The 22,038-nt window shown below is 42.0% G+C and overlaps 1 protein-coding gene and 1 long non-coding RNA gene across 6 annotated transcripts in view; one reads left to right on the top strand and one right to left on the bottom strand.

Moving 5' to 3' along the window:
- Nucleotides 1–372: 372 nt before the first annotated feature.
- Nucleotides 373–20,192, bottom strand: LOC111931875 (uncharacterized). 2 transcript variants are annotated; one of them, XR_002865795.2, is made up of 9 exons: nucleotides 19,894–20,192; nucleotides 18,658–18,815; nucleotides 16,577–16,992; nucleotides 15,265–15,475; nucleotides 10,329–10,482; nucleotides 8,781–8,883; nucleotides 6,010–6,109; nucleotides 1,551–1,751; nucleotides 373–695 (listed from the first exon to the last, which is right to left on the bottom strand). It is a non-coding gene; the product is annotated as an uncharacterized LOC111931875 (long non-coding RNA). The 2 variants fall into 2 exon arrangements; XR_002865793.2 differs by lacking the exons at nucleotides 18,658–18,815; nucleotides 19,894–20,192 and having other exon boundaries at nucleotides 16,577–17,958.
- The window catches only part of SPAG16 (sperm associated antigen 16), a 358,732-nt gene continuing 356,717 nt past the window's right edge, over nucleotides 20,024–22,038 (top strand). For 3 of the 4 annotated variants that reach the window (XM_023930625.2, XM_086896301.1, XM_086896300.1), the window contains exon 1: nucleotides 20,024–20,115. In XM_023930625.2, coding sequence (XP_023786393.2) covers nucleotides 20,070–20,115 — 46 coding nt within the window. In that variant the 5' untranslated portion in view covers nucleotides 20,024–20,069. The remainder of the gene's footprint in view (nucleotides 20,116–22,038) is intronic. The other variant, XM_023930624.2, reaches the window with a different exon arrangement.

The following is a 22,038-nucleotide window of genomic DNA, read 5'->3' as shown; positions in this document are numbered from 1 at the left end:
GGAGTTTGAAAATTCCTATCTTGTGAGTAAAAGCTCATGGCAGTAGGGAAAACGTGGAAGCTGAGCACCTTTAGCTGGAAACAGCAAGAATGAGAGCCCCTAAACACTGGCACTGGCAAGAACAGAGTTGGGGATGAGGATGGACTGTCAGGTCTTCTTGTTTTTAACCTATTACTGCTTGGTGAGTTGTAGTTTGTCTTTCTTGGTTATGGTTTTAATGCCTGGGCTGGATTGTACACTTTGGTTTGGTGTTGGTGACAGTGGATGGGACAAAACCTGCTACTTGTTTTCCTGAATTAATACTTACAGGGTGGGTTGTTTTTTTGGTAGTGGTTTGTTTTGCTTTGTCTAAGGACGGGAAAATGAACTGAGTTTTAAGAGTTTCAAACATTATTAACCTTTATTCACAAACGGTATGAGCTTAGAGAGAATTGCTGCAGGCATCAAGTTTCCATTCCTGTATTCTCAAAGGTTTTGCTGCTAAGTTTACAGTACAAGGACCAGAGGGATTTTTAAAAGGGTTTTGGCATCCCCAAAAACTCACTTTTAAATGTGATGACTTGGCTTTTTGAAGAAGGAAGACACCCCAATAATAATGCTTGCAAAGCCTGCAATTCTGCTCATGGGAGAAGCTCATGCAAGGATGCATCTCACCCAGATAGGCATCTGTGCTGTCCTGGGCATCTTTTTCAGACCTGGGAAATAAAAAAAAATAAAACAGAGTGTGCTCAGGCTTTGAGGAAACAGAAGTTGTGTGTCAGCAGTGTCCTTGTATGCTGCTGAGCTGCAGTGGTGGGGCCCCCAGGGTCCTTCACCAAGGGCTGAGGTACATGAAAAGCAACCACAGTGATTTGATTTCATTTTCTGTGAAGAGCAGGATTGCTGAGCTGTGAAAGCTGAGGGTATTGTGCCCCAGCCAAGTGCAGCTTGCTGAAATGGGTTTGGTTCACTCCTGCCCATGGTTCATTCCCAGGAGAGCAACCACCATCCCTTTATAATCCTCCTTCTCATCCAGCACCCTCTGACAGTACCTGTGTCCTGGCACCTTCCAATTCTACTTCACCAACTAGAATACCCAGCAGTCTGATTGCTACCACAGTTAACTATTATTTGAGAAGTCTGGCCAGGATGAGGAGATGGGAACAGGTCTCCAGGTTAGCATTGATACAATAGCTTAGGAGAAAAAATAATCAATTCCCTCCTTCCACCTAAATTGTTCCACTTGTCAGGACACCCCTCTTGTCCCATGCCCAACCCACTTATTCTCAAGTCACACTTCAAAGGCAGCTCTTTCTGAGCCCACTCCCAACATTACACATGCTTTGAAGTACCTGGGCCTCACCTTCATCACCAGTGAGGTGGATGAAACAAGGCCTGAGGGGAGAAAACCCCTTCATTGCTAATTCTGCCTCCAGAGCTGCTGCTCTCCCCTCATTTTCCTGCCATACCTTATTAAATACCTGCAGGAAATTGCCTGCTTCCCTAGGGCTCTGCTCTCCAGTGCTTCACACAAATGCAGAATAAGGATTAAACACCGTTACTGGTCTAACCTGTGTTTTCCACGTGCCTGCTCTGGTAAAAGGAGCTGCAGGTGCTGTAGGGCAGCAGACCCAAGGTCCAGCACTCACTTTCCATCAACAAGAGGCAGCATTCTCTGAAGAAGATAGCCCTGTCTGAGGCCCAGAGGAAAACCCCATTGGCACAGGCAGAAAGGCTCATTGCTGACCTCTGTTCTCACACTTGCAGTGATGCTGAAAGACAGAGCAGTGTTTTATAGGCAGTAATTTTGTAAACATATCTTCCTTTGCCTACAGAAGTAGCACATCTTCCCTCACCCACCAGCACGATCCAATGGCTGCTGTAATTAAAATGAAGCCAGACTGAACCAATTTGACACTCAAGCAGTTCAGATTTAAAATACTCTTTTGAAAAAAACTGCACTTTGCTGTTGAGAGGCAGCACATATGTTTATGTATGGATAATGAGCCTTGCTGGCAAGGACAATTAAGTCTCCTGGAAGCATCTGTGGTCATTCTCCACCTGCATTTCAGAGGAAGGCTCTCTGTAAAATATTTGCCATTCTCTAAAGCAATTGTACCATCCCTTGTAGTTGGCTCTAGTGGCTGCTATGCTGATTCTGTACAAAACTATTCTTTGCCATTTTCCTGATGTGCCTTTGCATCTCAAAGGAGGATGACAGTCATCACCCAAAGATGTGTATTTTATTTTTATTTTCTTTTTACATCATATTTCTGCCTTGGACCTAGCCTTGTGTTTAGTTATAAAGAAAGCACAACCTAAAAGACTGGATTGCCAAGTACAATTACAATTTATCCAGTAGCAATTCCATTCAGACAGGTTTTTCCAGCCTTCCCACATGTCCCAGCTGCCAGAAAAATTGCTCATGGGGTTTCATAGGTGTGAAAATCCAGCAAGAGCTTTTTCCACATCCAGTGAGGCAGGATGGGGACAGCCCTGCTCAGTGACAAAATGTCCAAACCAGATCAAGTGACATCACCCAACTTCACTGCCAAAAATGACCACATTTCTGGGTATTTATGAGAATTTTTTCAGCCCCCTAGGTGGAAAGCTCTTTTCCTTACCCCTGGAAAAGAGTGCTATTGCACTAGTTTCCTGAAGCTGGCTCACAGGCTGCCCCAGTGGACTTGGGAGAGGCAAGGGTGGGGGTTCTGCTGTGCCTGCAGCCCTCCATCCACATGCAGCATGCACAGCAGAAAAATGCAGCTCTGCAGGGAGATTCCCAGAAACTCTGTTGCATTTAGGCCAGCAGGATACATTAGTTGTTTTGGATTAATTAAATATTTAATTAACCTCTCCCTGCTGCCCTGTGGAGCCAGAGCAGTGTTAATGTGTCCTGGGCTTTGTTCAGGCTGGAGCCATTTCTGACACCTTTCCTGACCCAGGGAGTTTGCCAAGCTCTTTGCCTTTCCAGGAATTCCCACTTGTTCCAGCTCTGGGGATGCCATAGGACTAAAAATAAACAGCTCATGTTGCAAAGATGATGGCCAGGTCAAAAGTTCTGTGCTGGGTTGTATTATAGCAGGATGGTGATGCCCAGTTATCAACCTGAACCCACAATTTACCTAATCCATTATAAGACAGCTCAACAGGGAAGTAACAAAGGAGCCCTGTGCCTGTTGCTTCTTAAATTTCTGCATATACACACATGCTTTTGGGATAAAAAATAATACAGCATGGTCCTTAGGAATCACCATCTGAAAGAGTCTCTTCTTCACTCACAGCAACACACTTTTGGTGTTAAATATAGGTTTGTGGGGGTTTTAGTTCAGTTTGGTTTTCTAAGTTTCTTTTCAAGAGGCATGCTCAGGAACCATTTCCTAGCTGTGGACCCATCTACTTACACTCATCTCTACCCCTTTTTCCCCCTGCTATGTTTTTGTCATCTCTAAAACATGTGAAATTCTCAAGAGAAGAGTAATAGTCCTGAATGAGAGGCTTGGGAAGAGCAGACAGAGCATGTTATTAAAGGACCAACTCTGCAGCACTGCACTTACAGAGCTGGGCTGTTTGGGACATTAGTAACAAGCAATGCAGTTCTCCACCTTAACAGCTCTTTTTTTTTCTAAAAGGATTCTTCTATTTTTTCACTTTATGAAAAGTTATCCTAAACTCAGGTGAAAGCAAAAGGCAGCACTAAAGCACCATTAAAAGTGATAGAAGGTTCCAGGTCAAGTTGGCTATTGCAGATAAAGCTGCTATCATCTCACGTTAGTGACTGGGACTGAAAGCCAAGGGTTTTCATTACACACCACGTAAGAAGTACTTTATAAATCACAATAACTCCTGACATGCAATAACATCCAGTCTTATTAATATAAACTGCAGGGATTTTTTTTAAAGTCTGCTGGCAGTAAAACTACCCCTTCTATAAAATGCTGGCATTCACACATGCCCTGCAGCATCCCTCTCACAGCACCTTTAAGCACTAAAAAAGAGAGTGGGATTATATTTTTTGCTTCAAAATAGTTCCCTCCAACTCTCCTTAAGCTGGAAGGTGGCAGCTGTGGGCACCCCCAAACCCTGAGGGGGTCCCTGCCCCAGAGCAGCCAGCCCTGGTCTCTGCTCTGCTGGTTTTAGTGCCCTGGCACGCAGGTAGGGCTCAATGCCCTGAGCCAGGGCACAAAAACAAAGTTCTTCACCCCACTGAGGCTCTACACATTTTTTCTTAATAAAAACAGCACAGAAGCTATTTTACTCCTGTGCAGAGGGAACCTGTGAGCTCCTGCAAGGAGACAGAACCAACCAGAAAGATACAGCTGGGATACTGACAGCACCACGACCCCACTCACCCAACAAACAAACAACTCTTTATGGTACCTGTGTACAGTAAACACATTTGCAAGAGGCAGATGGTGCTAGAATATAAGCAAAAGGAAGTGTCTATCTAGATACCACTTTTCTATCTTGAAAAATCTTTTTTTCCAAGGTTCCCCCTTTCTTATTCAAGAGAATAAAACACTGTTGAAACAGGGAGAAAATGCTACTCCTTTAAATTAACCAACACAAGAAGAATCAGTAAAGAGATTTGAGCCCAAATGAAGCAACAGAAGGGGATTAGCTCAAGCTTTCCAGCATACCAGAGAGCCCCACCATCATTACCAGCCTGTCTGAGGAGTTTCTCTTGATGAATTCTTCCATCAGAAAAATTCTGGCCAGCCCAGAGTCACAGCAAAGCCACCATCCCTATCCACATACACCTTGTATTTTAGTTAAAATGCTCATGGGGTGTTGATCTTACAGAGTTTTGTGCCAATGCTCCCCAACTGGGCCTCGTGCATACCAGCACAGAATATAGATAAGGATGGGAGAGGAAAGACAAACCCAAGGCTTCTTTTATTTTCAAGCGACTTTTGATGAGATATGTCAGAAATAGCAGGATCTTTTCCAGTGTCTGTCCTACTTTGCAACAATAGCTGCTTGTTTTGCACAGTGAGCAGAGGAGATGCCGGAAGGAATGGTTGTAATACCACTTTATAAGTAAATTAATTGCTTCTAATTAGACTGCTCCACTAAGATACAAGTAGGAATAGCTCATCTTGCAATAAACTTTTACAACCTTTTGACACACAGCTGAAAACCACTTTGCCTGCTCTGCTGTGCGTGGAAGGGGTGAATGCTCCTTATTCTCCCTAACAGATGCACAGCTATACACAATTTCTCTGCTTCTAATAATTCCTTGAGCCTCTCAGTATTGCAGTTGGTTTGCAGCTCCAAGGTTTATTCCTCCCCCCATTGGTGGCTCTTGTAAGGTACAATACAAGGGATTCCTGGATGTCACTTGTTGTTATTACAGATACAGCGTTCAAGGACTGTAGCAGAAGTACAAACACCTTTATAAGCTTCATTTGTAATCTTCAGGGCTTTTTTTTGGCAGTTTATGCTTTCATGCTGCAGGGAATAAAACATGTTTTCTATCTGCACCATGATGAAAAAAAAAAAAGGGAAGATTTTAGTTCTAATTGGATGAAAGAAACAGTGTAAAACTTCATAAAGAAATTAAGTCCAGAAGGGGGAGCGAATTAATGCACCAAAATCCTGTGGGTGTCCTAAAGAAATCAAATGTTTACCTGCTCTGAGGATATGTACTTTGAAGGTGCCTTAGCCCAGTAACAAAATGGAGAGCTGTGCAATACACCCTTCTATAAATATTTGCGCTTCAGATCACTCGTTCTCTGGGGTTGGCACATCACGGCCGGGGTTAGATTTCCTCGGTTTATTGATGCGTGCCCAGCCGGAGCCGAGATTCTCGGTGCGGCTGCGGGCAGGAGGTGCGGGCGCTTCGGGGCTGCCGACAGTAGATGTCAGCATTGCCTTGCGCCTCCCCGCTGCTCCGGGCACCGCTTACTGAGACTCTCACAGAGAAAAAACACTCAGCTAATAGGCAACGGCATTTATTTCAGCTATTCTGCATATCTCTAGGCTTTTTTTTTAAAAAAAAAAAAAAAAAAATAAAAAAAACCACATTACCTGATGATTTAGGATGGATAAAAATGACAGTGGTCTTTTCCCATCGGTTTCATGCTCTTCCAGATATGCTTTGAAGGTTTCTCATCAACGATTTTTCACACTATTAGACAGTGAAAAAGAGCATATAAGAATTTAACAATTCTTTGTTTTACCACTCAGGGGCTGAGAAGGGCGAGTGGCCTCTCTTCTCCCTGCTCCCCATCAGCCAGGGCTGTATCTCTCACACTGTGCATCTCTTTTCCCATCCTGGGATGCCTTTCCGAGAATCTCCCGTGCCTTGCAGGAGGCTGTTGATGCCTATTCTTAAATCTCGGACAAAATACCCTCCAGCCATGGCCTGCTTGGTTCCCTGCGGGCACTCAGTGCAGGGGCAGAGGCTCTCTCCTCCTGCCTGCTGCAGGTAATTCTCAGCTCTGCATTAGGGTGGCAGCATTGGCCGTGCTGCGGGGACTGGCAGGAGCTGTGCATCCCCACTGGAGCTGAGCTGGAAGGGCTGGGAACCGCTCAGGGACAGCTGGGGACACCTGAAATGAGAGAAACTCCCGGACAGCTCTGGTGGCCTGAGGTGGCCCCAGGCAGTTTGCCGCGGTGAGGACACATGTGAGCAGCCAGCCCTCTTGTCACCGCTGTCCCCTCCTGCTTTCAGTGGTTTGGAAAGGGGGATGAGGGAGTTTGGTGACAGAAAGTTCCTGCTGGGATGCGGGGCAATGATGCTGGTGAGAGGAGCTTCATCTAGAGAGCATTTGAGTGAGAGCGAAAGAAACCAGTCATCCACCCATGTTATGTTCCCACAACCCCTCCTGTGCGTCCCCAGGCACGAAGAGACAACGGGAATGTTGGCAAGAAGAAGAGGAATAGAAAAATGGAGGAGAACCAGAGACAGGATCCAGTGGTGCATTTATTTACACTGGAGGCTTTAAAATGATGATGGAGTGCAAATGCTGGTAAAGATGAGAAAGGTTAATTTATCTTGGAAGATTTCACCCATCCCAACTTCTGCCACAGCCCCTCTCACAGCAAATGTTTTCAGGAAGGTGTCCCTCTGCTTGGGGATTTCAGGCTTTTGCTTATCTAAAAGTTTAATGGCTTTTAGAGAGACTGACAACACATCCAAAGTTTTCCAGTCTTGCTCCACCAGAGCCCTTGGGATCCTGGAGTGGCATTTAGCTATTCTGCCAGAGCCACACTCTGCCATAGCTGAAAGTTTCATTTTAATTTGCACACCCTGGAGCAGCACCGTTTTTGAGCAGTGCTTCACTGGTGGGAAATATAATTCGAAGATTTTCATCATCATCTTAAAAATGTACTTGCCAGCTACGGTTTATGGAGTAGCTGACAATTTTTTGGGGACTGCAGACTCACAGAAACCAGAAGCCTTTGGATTTGAGAGCCTTCATGCAGTGCACACAGGGTGAAATCCACCGCAGATCAGAACTTTCCATTATAATTACACACAATTGTTTGGACTGGTCACAGCATCCTTCATTTCTGTGGTAATTACACTGGCCTTGAGTGCCATGTACTGACATCCCAGTGTTTTCCTGGTACTCAGTAACTGCTTCTGATCAATGCTGATGTGAATGAATTAGAGTTAATAATATTGCCTCCTATTAGGGCAATGGTTGCTGGGCTATAATTCAATCCTGCCAGCTGAGAGCCAGCCTGGGCAGGTGCTTTTACTTTGGATATGAAAAGAGACATGATTTAAGGCCCTGGTGAACAGGCTGAAATCTTCTTTCTTTCTAGAAAGGAGGGAGAAGAGGGAGGTAGGGCTTGTAAGCTGGGGAAATACTTTGCAAAAGTATTACATTAAAAAGTATTACATTAAAAAGTATTACATTAAAAAACAGATATGTTTTTTAATGACTGTTTTATCACGTTTGTTAACATTATAAATAGTAAAGAAGGGATTTTAAGATTAAAAGCTTTGCTTGGCTTTGTGTTTCTGCACCAGAAGGAAGAAAAATGCTAATTTTAATTTATTTCTGTGTTATATAAAGGCTCACATTAAGGTAGGTAGCTCTATAAGGAAAAATATATCTGTGTAGTGCATGAAGTAAGCATCAAAATGCTTCAAAACTCCTTTGTGTGTGTTTATACCACTCTAGAAGCCTGAGTTCACTGTTGCCTTGAACTTTATTGGTCTCATTGCAAAGCAGATGCAAAATCTAATTTGTCTTTGCTCTAGATGGTTGAAGTTAAAGCAAAGGTAGCAGTGAAAATGACAATATCAGACAGCTGGCACTGTGGCTCCTGTTCCTTGCTGGTACTTTCCTTCTGCTCACGTCCCCTTGCAAACTGACAAAAGATATATCCGTGCAAATTATTTTGTAGCCTGCACATGTGTTTAATTAGTCTCCAGCCCACATGAGGAACTGCAAGGAGAAAGATAATTATGCAGGCTTCATGCTGTTTTGAGCTCTTGTGCTTTGCATTTTCTTTTCCAGCATTCAATTAAAAGTTAAGCAGTTTTTGAGGCTATCCAAGTAGACAGCTATTGATTCTTCATTCTGCAGAAGAAGCCCTTCTTATAGTTTGTCAATTTGTGAAGTTGCTGGTTAGGAGAGAAACTGGGTAGCACAACACATCCTTGGAGAAATAGCACAATGAATGCCGGGTGTGCACTGCAAGATGGCCTCACACCTAAGGCCAAAATATCTGATCATTTAAAAGCGCTTTTTAGTTTAAAAGTTTTCAAATATTAAAAAAGAATAATTTAAATTGCTCACTAAGAGGACACTCTGGGATGCCTGGAGAAGCCTTGAAATTACCTGACTTCCATAAGACTCTTTCAGCTCAGCTGTGGACAGCATGCATGTGCTCTTAGTGCCAGGGTTTATCACTGCCACAGGGGACAAGTTGATGTGGCAACACCTGAGAAGATGGGAAGAGAAAGAATTGTGTTTGATTTTTCAGTATTAACAGGTTGCCTCAACAACACTTGGTCTGTGGAAATTTACTCTGCTTTGTCAGGAGTAAGAAGTTTTTTTGGGGTCCTAATACAAAGACCATTGACACCCATAGGATCTTTTCCTTGATTTTAACAGAGCTGGAATTTTCCCTCTAATGATGGATCAGACAATGCACTGTTAGAGGAATTTACATGGTTGGAATATAAATTCCCTGTGCAGAAGTAAGGATCTTTATGTGGTAATGGCTAAGGAGTAAAGAGGATGGATTGGCCAAAGATTATAAATATCCCCATTAAAGGCTCTTATTATTACTGATATAATTACAGAAGAGCAGGGAATTTCTATGGCCAATACTGGCAGTCCTCACACAGGCTTTCAGCATTGATAACAGCACGTGGCTTAATGATCACCAAGTCAAATGGTCCCTTCTGTAGGGTTCAGATAAAGACCTCCTGTCCTACCAAGTTTTCATATCTGATACACTGCACTTTGCGGCAGATGGATGTGAGTCTTGGAACTGGAACCAGCTGAGCCTGATCCAAATTGTGCTTTGTCTTTGCTCCTGGAGAAGTCTCAGGGTGATGTATAAAGTGATGACTATGGTCAGGGAAACAGAGAGGATGCTATGGAGACTGCTGTGCCTTCAGGAGGCTCCTCTCAGCCTCCTGTGTTGGGTATGAGCTGCTTCTAACATCAACATTTTATAGCGCAACTCACTCAGTCCTAATTAGCTGTGACCAGTGAAAGCATCAAACTGACACAGTGCAATGAGAGAAACATCACTGAATCCATGCCTGGGAGGAAGGCACTGTCCAAATACTGTAGCTGGAGATGTGTCTCTCTTTAATTAGCAGATTTATGGTCTGGTGGGTGCATGATGAATTGAGACAGTATGGTTAACTGTGGTGAACAAAGCTGCATCCTAACAGCATTGCCTCTATAAAATTATATTGGCAATGTAATGCCATCACACTTGGTAACTCCAAGGTGGACTAAAACTGCAGAGCTGAGATCTACTTTTACATACACGTGCAAGAATAAACACTCAGCTATTGAGGCTTTGGCTGACTTTACAAAGTCCATTCATGAACCTGGAACCAGAGCTGTTTTCCTGCTCTCAGTGTCGGTGTACTCTGGATTTTCACAGTGAGGCTTTTGGTCTGTGTGTCTGGGTATTGTTATCATACCCAGATAAGGGGACCAATTTCATCAACACTGAGTATCATTGCAACCTATTAATATTAATTTACAGTAATGGGATGGATAATCAAAAGCTAATTAAGCATTGTGTTCTGTGTAATGATGGAACAGGCAAAGTGTTTAATGGTTACAAGACTTTACATGTACAGACTGAACTTTTCACTTGGGTTTGCTGGGAATGGCTCCAGTTGGCTGGAGGGCACTCACCTTCATCTCACTGGTAAATGAGAGTATGGACAGGGTTGCAGCTGGAGATGTCAGAAGATTTTGTCCAGTTCAGGTGCCATCCTGCTCTGAGCCAAATTTCCTTCAGGGAGTCTCATGGTGGATTTTGGAAATTGAAGCAAGTGAGATGTCAAATCTGAAAATGTCCAGTTAGACAGCTTAGAGTCAAACAGAAAACCAGTCCTCTCTTGTGCCTCTTGCTGCAAAGACAAAATCTACAGATTTTTTATCTGTGACATAATTTTGCGTGTGAAGTTTAGAAGTTATTCCTGCATTCCTCCTGTGTTTAAAATTGCTGTTCTTCAAGCATAGTTTGGGAGGAATCATAATACTTTTGAATTGGATTAGGAGATATAGTTAAAAAATATAGAAAAAAAATATGGAAAAAAAATGGAGTGGTGTTTGCTCCTAAACATCTTCCTTCAGATATTGGGATTTGGGCTGGACCTCACAATTACACCAATCTCACCAGCCATTCTCAACAGGAAAAAACAGGCTAGGGGAATGGCTTATGGTTTAACACTTCCATCAGAGTTGCTATTTAGCCCAAATTATCCTGTGTAATCTAATTAACAAAATTTCTGCTGTTTTGTTGGCACAAAATAAGGTAACCCATGGGATAGCATACAGATGAAGAAATAGGTTCTCTGCACCATCCTAATAGTTTTACTATTGAGATTCATGCATCAATGAGGAGAAAACAGACTTAGCCATGGATTTACGAAGTATGGCAAATCTCATTTAAGAAAGGAAGGATCAAGGAAACATTTCTGACATAATTTTTCCTCCTTTACCCTTAGATTTGCTGGGCAATATCATAGTGTAGCTATTGCTATTTTTATATGCTTTGTGGAAGCCAGTGTGCCCTGAGGCTGGTGAGTAGAAAATAACAAGTATCTTCCAAAAGGTGGGTCATTTTAGGTGTGATGATGAAAGCCTGTGAACGATGAACTTTATGGGTTCAGATTATTAGATTCAGTCCAGCTCTATTTTAAGTTGATAGGAAAACCTCATGTGATTTCACTGAGGGTTAGGGCAACAGATTGCTGTTTGCCTTTAGAGTAAGTAAAATCATGGGGTGATGTCTGTGTGCTCACACAACGATTTTTAAATTGCTCCTTCTGTAGTTGACATGTCTCGCTGGGGTCAGTGGGTGCCTGTTAGAGACAGAGCCTGGGTTTGGGAAAATGGACCATGAAGGTGATTATTTCTATCTGAATTATTTATTGGAGAATCTTCTGCTTGTAAATGAGATAAATGTGTCTGACACATGACCTGACAACACGCCAGTCTGAGTAATTGCTGGCTCACTGTGAAATCACCCAGCATGGGCCAAGGAGGGTGAAGACTTGGCAAGATGTTCTTCCTTGCCAACTGAAGTGTGAAAGAAAGGCTGTCCAGGCTCAGAAGCGCTCCAGCTGATGGCCCACCAGGGGTCTGACGTCGTGTGAAGTCTCCCAGGACAGCTGAAGACACACAGGTACTTTGCATTGTGCCATGCAGGTATGTTTTCTCCTGAACAGGAGAGAGCAAGAAGGAACTGGGATCTGGACACATAGGTACAGCTTCTAAAATTCTGGCTCACTCAGAACCCCAACTTCCTGTGTAAAAATGCTTTTGCCCAGAAGTTTGGCTTGTTTGTTTGCTGTGGTTTTTCCAAATGAGAGATGTTACCTTCTGCAAGAGTGGGAATTGCAACTGTAAGCCACTTGCCATATGTTCAGACATAACTGATTTGTAGTCCCTAGCTTGTAAAGGTTCAGTGTTGGCTGTGCTTTAAAAAGACTTGATGCAAAATGTGAAGTGAAAATCGCACATTTGTGATGGAAATGTCAGAAGGGATATGGATGGGTTACTCCACATACTTTGCTTTTCTTTCCATGCTTTGTTTTAGATTTCTCGGTGCCAAAAGAATGGAGTGTAAGGAGCTACATTTTGATGTGGGGTTTGAAATGGGGAAGGGCAATACATAGGGAACCACACCTTACCAAGCTGGCATTGAACAGTTACTTCTGAACAGAACCATTTCTAGAGACATCAACCCTATAAAGCCCAGCAAGATGAGATGAGGTTCTTGTGTGAAGGAAAAGATGGTCATGCTGGCCTATGAAGATACTCACATTACCCAGTAAAGTTTGAATATGTGTTCAGAAATTTAAAGGTGAATTTATGTGAGGAAATTCTGAATTTTCTCATCTGAACTCAGCTGTGTACTTTGAAGGTTCAGAAATGCCTTTACAGGGAGGTATTTGTTTTAAAGTCAGGTTAAATGAATAAATTTTGTATTCCTTAAATAGCTATATCATCTTAACTTGCAGTGGATTAAGCTGCTATTAAAAGTAAGGCTACATTTCTCTCTGTGCCTGACCAGTGCAGAGGAATCAGCAGCCATCAGACTGCCTTGTAAATTCCTGTTTTGGACAGCTCACAGCCTCAGGAGGGGAGGATAGAAATCAACACAGAGCAAGGAGCTGCCTCCTCTGGTCAAAACAGCACTGGAAAGAGTTTATCTGAAAGGACATCGTGCTTGGGGCTTGGGTCCCTCAGCCCTGGTTTCAGGAGGTGGACTGTAGACCAGAGGGGGCCAAGATGCAGCAAGTCTGTCTGGACATGGGCACTGCAATTGCCATTTTCAGAAAGGGGAAAAGCTGGCAGAGCCAATTTTAAGGATTTGGAGTCGGTGAAAGCCTCTTGGGTTCAAGTTCCTGTGTCCTTGTAGGCCTCTTTAGATTCTCATCTTAAGTTAAGGATTTAGCTCTAAGTTACTGGGAATATATCTGAAGTATGAGAAGAATTTATATTAAGGTAAGCTTCCAGTGTGTGAGCCAGTCTGTTTCAAACCACTTTGGGCATCTTCAAATGCAACACAGGGTGCCCAAGATTTAGGTCTAGTTTGAGAAGCTGAATTACCAATATTTGCTCACCCTGTTCTATACAAAAATGATCAAATGGCTTGATAGCAAAAGTTATGGCTGTGCTATAAGTAGTATGAAGGTAAAAGGAAAGAACTTAAACATAGCATTTCCAGATTTCAATTTTGTGTCTCTTCAATATTTAAACAAAATATTAAAACCCCCACAAAGCAAAGCTCTGACATTTAGGTATAGGGTGCCAATATTGTACTATTACTTTCATCAGAGGCATGTAAAAATGAAAGCCATAAAATGCTTCATTCACATTGCAAATGACAATCAGTATTGGATACAGAGGAGTTTTGTTTTTTCTAAAAAAACTATGCAAAATGGTGCATTTTTATAAAGTTGTTGCCTGGAGTTCTATATTTCTGTTAATAATAACAAAGCAAAGAGATGGACATAAAGACAGTGCAGTCTTCATTGTGTATTGAGCTAGAGAAACCAGTATACACTGCCACCCTCAGCTCAGCTAAAACAGATTAGGGGTGGATGCCTTGAAATTACTTATATTTTTATATTCTGTATGTGAAAAAAATGACACTGAAATAAAGCCAAAGAAAATTCTAGATGAATTTAAAATTCCATGCTTGGTCTCCACCAAGGCAACAAGCTTTAAGCATGTGAGGAAAGGCTTGACTAAAAGCTTTGCTAGTAAATGTTGCTTTTGGCTACAAATCCCCTGCTACTCTTGTCCCATTTTGCATCAAATTCTGTGACCCCTTGGACAATTTTTGGGTAAAAATTCTTGCGTTTTCTAAGAACAAGAATAAACAGTTTATTCTAGGTCTACCTCTGAAAACACAGGTTGAAGAAACAGCTGAGGGTTGTCAATGTTGCTAAAATCAGAAATGTAAATGGTTGGTCAGAATAGGGAAATCTAGAGCAAAATAAGGGAGGAGTGAGCCCAGGTAAGGGAAGCATCTAAGAGCAGGCAAGTGTTTTGGGGACAACAAGAAGGAAAAAAAGTGAAGGAGACTGAGCTCTGTTTTACTAAGATACAGATATAAGACAGGATTGGGTGCAAGGAGAAAATTTTGTTGCAGCACCCAATCATTTTGAATAATTTATGGTTTTGGTAGATCTATTCCTTTATGTAATTTTTGATCTGGTTTTGACAGGGAAAAATGTTATGTCTGGTTTTAATGTGAGCATGTCCATATATGACCTCCAAAAATCAAAAAAAAAAAGAGCAGGAAACCACCTAAAATTTCTCTGACATGTGCTAATTTTTAGCATGAGACTTAAGACTTCCAATGGGAAGATACATCACCTGGGTAACAAGCAGTGAAGTCCTTGAAAGGATGGTAAACTAGGAAAAAGGAACAGTTTTTTCAAGCTTTTAAACTAAGAAAAAGGAACAGTTTCTGCAAGCTTTTGTGTTGCTTGTCCTTTAACTGGTGTTTTCTGACATTGTGTTGTCTCAATTCTTGCCTCAATTGCTAAGTACAGAGTAGGAAAAAATATAGCACTTTTTCTCTGGTCTTCTGTGCTAAGGGTGGTGGCTTTTCCTTTTACAACAGCCACATGGAGTTAATTTTTTTCTTAGCTTGTAGTAGGAGTATTAGCTGCTTTGTGGTCACAGTTGCCTTGAACAGTATATTAACCAAACTGAATTTCAAAGAGGAGCAGAACATTAAGTGCAAAGCCTCTAATTATCAGGAACCAATGATCATTAGTCCTTATAAGCTGTATAAATACTTGTGTTCATAAAACTGGAGTTTAGAGAGAACACTGCTCTTTACCCACTTGTAAAATAAAAAGTTACTATGTGGCACCTCTCCTGTCTTTTGGCACTATTTACTCTGTCTGTGATGCAGAAATGCTCTCAAATTTAGAACAGGTAGAGCCAACACAATTGGTCTGTCCAATGCTCCTTATAATTTTCAAGGGCAACACCAGTCAGAGACGTGGAGGCTGTAGCTCTTGGCAAGAGCAGCATCAGTCAGGATAGAATAACTCTTCTGTTATACATTATGGTGTACAGAGTGACCTATATACATTACCATTCCAGGTCTGCAGTGGGAAACCTGCACTCCTCACAGACGTGTCCTGGGCTCATGTTGTACTGATGTCTTTGCTGTATTATTGATAAAATGCTTGATGGTTGAGTCCCAAATTATTCTTTATGTGCAGTCAAAACTCGTCATACTTCTGTTTTCTCTTATATTGTTGGGGTTTGAGCAGATTATTGTCTCTTTCATTCCTGTGAAAGAGCTGTGTGATATTGAAGCCAGAAATCAGACTGAATTTTAGAAATTTACTAAAGAAAGCAATCTTTTGCATTTGGTGATTAAGTAGTGTAACTAGTATTCCACCCAATGCTCATTATTCTTCAATAAAATGCTTAGGAGAACGACCATCAGCAGAACTGCTGATGTGTTGGAAAACAGACATTTTTGTTTTCATAAGATCTTCACTCAAACCCTATTTAAGAGATTTAGTGTATCATACATCTAATCTATTTAAATTCCTAGAAGTGAAGCAGAGACTTCTATATTTAATGTTTTTCTTACAGAATAGAGACAAAATGCATTTTGTTGCTTCAGTTTAACTCTGAAAGCCAAACCTCTAGAATTTTAGTGTTACTTTTCCTCATTAGAACAAAAGTAACCAAACAGAAAAAAACTAACACTCCCCATCCTTCCTTCCTTTTTATTTTTTTTTTTTTTATTTCATCTGGATTAGATTTATTAGGTTTAAATTATTTAAGAATCATATGAGCAACAACACAGGGGCAAGGAAAAAATCAGGAGTGCCCAGCAGAAAGTAGAATAGAAAGTTAATTGGTTTAAGCTGTCGTAGGATTGTATTTATTAAAAATCCTACTCTGTTTTTTTGAAGCACCCTGTTCTATTACATTTAAAGCTCAGCAGGGTTACTATGGCTTTACAAATGTGACCTTTATAAAGATGACCTGGCATTACAGGTACTATTACACTGTAGTTACACTGCGTTTGGCAATCCTGACATTTTTAGATGAAATTTCTGTTAAAGTAGCAGAGTCTCTCTTTTTGAGACTGTGTTTGTTCTAATCAATTCCTTAAATCTCCTTCCTTTATCAAATGTTTGGCATACAACATAACAGCAGGAAAAAAAAATATTTTTTTTCTAAAGTTGGGAAGGTGATTGTGCTTTCACAGCATGGCAAATGTGCTGATGCTTCTCAAGAACAGACATTTCATTGGATACAACATTTGTGTCCTTTGGAAACCTGTGTGCATGTCCCTTCCTTCCCTGTAGAAACATTTATGGGAACTCTGTAAAATAAACACATGCAAAATAGAGATATATAATTTCCCACTCCCTCTTACCCACCAGCAATACTCTGTGCCTGTAAAGCCTGCAACTGACAAACTTTCCTCCTAAGCTTTTTGCCATTTCAGAGCCTGTGTTAGAAGTATCCTTGATGTGATTCTTGGGATAACTCTTAGCCAAATTCTGCATGTTACTCTGTTGTTGTACAAGCAGCTGCCAGATGGCAATACAGAGAAAATACATTTAACGTCAGTCACCTCACTGGAAGCCAGATGGCACAGCAGAAGTTGGAACAAGATGTTTGCCAACTCATTCTGGCTTCCAGCTGTGGTCCCGTGCTCCACCATGACCGTGTGGACAGTGGCCTCTTGACTGTCATCGTGATACTGCTGTTAGAGCGCTCCTGGCCACGCTTTGTGCTCATTCAGAAAGCTGAATTGCTGACTTTGCCTCGTCCTTCCTCCCCAAAAGCTGTGCTGAAGAACAATTAGAAATGGGTGTATGAAAGTCAGTGGGGCAGATTATTCTTTGTTGGCTGCTTGTCTGCTGTGATGAAGTGCATATACTGAATATTTTGGATGTGTTCCTGCAGGGGAGGGAAAGTCACTGAAGGTAGCTCATGTGGTTGTTCTGGTTTTTTAACTCAACTTGTCAAAATCGTAGTCAGTTTGATTTTTGAACTCAGCAGGAGGGGATATTATGCTCTGAATGCTAGGAGAGTGTCTCAGTCTTTCAAGTGGTGGTATAAAGGGAAGAAATGGCCCTTAGGGACTGGGAGAACGCTTCTGGAGCATTCCAGTTTGTGCAGTTTTCATAGGTGATCTCTTTTAAATCCTCTACCTTGTCTGGCCCACCTATCTGCCTGATAGATCTGGAGGAGGTACACACCTCAGTCTTTGCTCTGTAAGAAAAGCAAACAGCCTGCCTAATGAAATGCTCAAGCTACAGCAGATGCTGCTCCCATGCCTTTCTCATGAGGAGTTACAGGATACAGTAACAGCGCTGGTTGCTGCCATTTGGGAGATGATAATCATTTATAACCCAGACTGTTATGAGGCTATAAACCAGGGTGGATTGGGTGCTTGGAATTCAGCTTAGCAATAATCAAATACAAAGTATTTATGGCAGGTGGCTGTGAATGAGGTAGGGAGAAACTAGTTGGCTTGTTATGCCTTTTGAAGGAAAATGCCAGTATGATGAGGCCATTTATATAGTCACAGTGGGATGACATAAAGAGTTTAGAAGTTGCCAAGCAAACAGTTTCCAAACAAAGCTTTAAATCTTTGGGAAATAACAAGCTTTGACCAACCAACTTTTATTTAAAAGTAATCAAATAAACTGTATGGGTCCTTTACAATACTGGCAAATGTCCATGTAAGATAGAATTGGCTACTTTTTCGCTTCAATTTTTTTTCATAGAAAGTGCACTGACTATTTCTGACTTCTGAAAATCGGAGCCATGGGTTGTACTGAACTAGCTGGTGTCTGAATGGAGAATATAACTTTTAAAAAAGAATCCTCTGGTTCTTAAAATCCTTCTGGATACCTGAAAATCAGTTGGATTTGCTAAAAAATTTACTCTTTGCTTTTAGTTATGGCTTACTTTTAGCTAATTCTCTGCATTATTTGGTATAACCTAGATCTACTCTCTTCATATGGTTCTATCTCAGCATAGATAACCAAATCCATTACCCATTGACACTGATATTTAGCAATTCCTTAAATAAACCAAGAAGACTGAGATCCTTTTGTCCATCACTAGTAATTTTTTTCTAATCATAACCTTCCCCAAAGCAGCTTTCTGAGCCCTTTTTAAGCATCCATCATTCTTCTTCAGTTGTGGATACTATACATTTCCATGTTCTAGTGAGACAGAGAAGTCCTGTGAATAATTTGTAGGGACAAGCTAGGCCTGCAGAGAGAGAGAACTCAGAGAAGGGTATTGCTTAGCATTTTGTTTGTTCAACTCTTTGTGTAAAGGCTAACAGCAAACATTCCTGAGAGAATTGAGTGGCATTAACTTAGATTAATCAGCTATGCTTGCCTGTATGACAAAATTACACTTTGTGGTGGATTTGGAAACTTCCCTAAGAGAACGATGCCTTCAGCTGTAGCCATCCCAACTTTTGTAGTGTTATCACCTTGTGAATCTGCAGTTTAGGAGTACTGACTGGTGAAAATTGTGTTTCATGATGCCACTTCTGCTTATTCTTCTTTTGAGATGCTCTGCTGGAGTTCAGGATGCCTCTGGTGGGTTCAATATGATGAAAGAGCATTGTTCTGGTAACATCAGTTTAATCTGAAGGGAAGAAAACCCCAACCATCAAAGATAAAGGTATGTCAGCATTTGCCCCTCTACCTCTTCAAACCAGCTGAGTTCAAGCTCTCACATGCGTTAAACTCAACAACAGTGTTGGAGAGTATTTGAGGGAATACAACAGTTTTTGTCATCTTTGCAGTGTTGTGACAATCTTGTGCTAAAACACTGTTCTTTTATTACAATTTGGAGACTTTGACAGTGCCAAAGTACTTGTCATTTCTCAAGAATGTGTCTGCCATGGGAGAGGAATGGCAATCCTTTGTGACAATCTCTGCACAGTGTCAAAACAATAGTTTCAAAGGCAGCAGGTCCTCTTGCAGAATTGTATCTTGTCAGGCTAAATTCTTAACTGAATTATATAATTCAGTTTTTTCCACTTACTATCTTCTCTAATCTTCAGGCTATATTTTTTTTTTGTTTGTTTGGTTTTTCTGTTTGTTTTTGTTTTTGGGTTTTTTGTTAACCCTGCATGCAAAACTGGTGCCTCTCCTTTCAACCTAACCATTAGCAATTTTTTTGTTACTTTTCCCCCCACCCCCCAGATACTTTGGGCACTTATTTCCGTTACTTTGTGTTAATTCAAGCACTGATTCTGAGTTCCTGTTGCACATAAAACCCCTCATAAAACTCAATGGAAATTTAGGACTGGTACCTCTAAGCTTAGCTCAAAATAAGAAAAAATAGCAGAATTTTTTTCTGTCCAATCCTGCAACTTCATTTGAAACTCCTAGGAGCTATGACGTGTGTTCTCCACAAATATAGGTTGCTCTCACGAATTTTTCTTCCTGGGAAAACTGCTTTTAAACGTGAATATAGAATCACAGGAGAGTTTGGGTTCTGAAGGGACTTAAATAGTCCCATAGGACTTAGCTCAGCTTTCAGCTACAAAAATATTCCATCTGCAGAAGAAATTAGTCCTTTCTTATGAGTTTGAAGCGTTTTTCCCCCTAATTTCCTGCTGTTTTTCCTTCCATTTCAGGAAGGGCTGTGCGTATTTAGCGGAGGGCCCTCAGGTGCTCGCCCTGAGGGGACGCCCTGGAACCCTCGGGGGACTCACCGCCCTTACACCCCGCTCCTAAATGCGCCGGGAGCTTCGCCTGGACATACGCTGAATTACATTAAACTGAACTGAATTAAACTAAATTCATTTAAATTAAATTAAACCCGGGTCCCTTCCCGCCGTGGTGCGGGTGCCTCTCCTCGCGAGAGGTCGCCCCCGGCAACGCCGCGGCCATGGCGGAGGAGGCGGCGGTCTCTGAGGCGGCGTTCAGGCTGCAGAGTATCCTTCTTCCTCCCCAGTCTTTCCCCCTCCATCCTCCTCCTCCTGCTCCTCTCGGGGTGCCGGTTCCCCGCCTCAGGGGTCCGTCTCCTCAGCGCTCCCGCCTCAGCCGGGGCGGGCCCGGCACCTGCTGGAGGGGAGGGTCGGGTGGGGTGAGGGCAGCGTTGAGAATTCGGGGGAAAATCAAAATCCTCCCGGTTTGTTGGTTCTTTTAGTGGGTTGTTATTACTGGAGAGTGAAAAGCGGCTGAAGCCTGTCCAGAGAAGGGAACTGGGGAAGGGGCTGGAGCCCCAAGAGACGCTGAGGGAGCTGGCAAAGGGGCTCAGCCTGGAGCAAAGGAGGCTCAGGGCGCCCTGAGCAGGAGGGGACAGCCAGGGGGGTTCGGGTTCTGCTCACAGGGAACAAGGGATGGGACAAGAGGAGATGGCCTCAATCCATGCCAGGGGACGTTTAGATACCAGGAAAAAATTCTTCCTTTAACGGGTGGCCGGGCATTGGAATGGGCTGCCCAGGGAAGAGGTGGCCACACCATCCCTGAAGTGTTAAAAAGCCCTGTGTGGATATGGCACTCGAGGATGAGATTCAGCGATGAACATGGACGTGGTGCTGTGTTAACAGTTTGGTTTTAGAGTTCTTTTTCAACTTAAGCAGTTCTATGAATACGTGGGGTTTTGGCCCTGCAATGGGGTCTTGCTCACTATAAGGTGGTGTTTGGTGTCCTGGCTGAAGGTCGGGGTTCCTGAATGCCCCTTGGAAAAGTGGGGGAATTGAATCCTCCAGTGCTGGTGGGGAAGCCCGTGCAGGAATTAAAACCCTGGCATGAAGGACTCTTGTTGCCTCTCCTGTATTAGCTATTGAGCAGTAAATGCAAAATAGCTATGGAGGAGGGACAAGATTTGTTATAAAGACTCCCCATCCCAATGTGCTGCTGGAAAAGGTGCTCATTTAATTTCCCACTGCAGAATAGCTGCTGGGATATTCATGGTTTGAGTAGAAGGGTTGTGATACATAACCTAGACATAACTTTGCTGTGGCTTTTAGAGCAAAAAAACCCCACCCAATTCTTTCCACATTTTAGTTGTAGCAGATTATGTTGGATGTTTATAGGTTTTAATTTTGTAAATTTTGGTCACATGACTCAAATTCTGCTTTTCTCACTAGGCCAGATGAGCCTGTTCTCTTTTCTAGCTGTGAGCTGCAAATCAAGAAGCTCTAATGCTTTTCGAAGCTAAACATGATACTTTAGTGTCATAGACCCTACCATACCTTAGTTTTTCCTGCTTTGCTCGAATTAAGTTGTAAGCCAATATAAAGCCAATTTTAAAAAGTGGAAGAGTGTCCTTTTGGAGCTCATGCCTCAATTTCCACCTTAGTGAGTCTGCACAGCTGTTTTCAGCATGATGTACTTAAAAAAAGCACTTCCTCAGCAGATTTAAAACTGTGAAGAAATATAGTAGTTTTTTAAATTAATGTTTCTGTTTTTACTGTGCACCTAGCTATGATTTTTGGAAGGGAAAAAAAAAAAAAAAAGGAGGGAAAACCCCAGTATTTTTAAAGTAATATTTTAGTCTGCCAAGCTGTTTGCAATGACACATTAGTTTAGACCATAGTGGATCATAAGGACAGTCAGGTCAATAGAAAATTGAGGAAAAAAATCCCCAGTTTTCAAAAGTTTATTACTTATCAGGGTGTTATGGTGTTCAGCTGTTAGCCTTCCAGATGGATACAATTTATCTGAATTTTTCTGGTGTCTTGAATGCAGATGACCCTTTTACCTATGTTTTATACTTTAACATAGATACTGTTACTGTGAAAACTGCCTAAAGTCCTGTTTTCAGGAGAATAATTCAGATTTGGGCAACTTGGTCGAAAGCTGGAAGATCACGTTGGGTTTTTTTCCTTTTTCTTTGTGTGTGCAGTACT

Source organism: Cyanistes caeruleus, chromosome 7, assembly GCF_971803275.1.
Source record: "Cyanistes caeruleus chromosome 7, bCyaCae1.hap1.1, whole genome shotgun sequence".
Taxonomy (NCBI): Eukaryota; Metazoa; Chordata; class Aves; order Passeriformes; family Paridae; genus Cyanistes; species Cyanistes caeruleus.
This window is presented reverse-complemented; position numbering and strand designations above follow the sequence as displayed.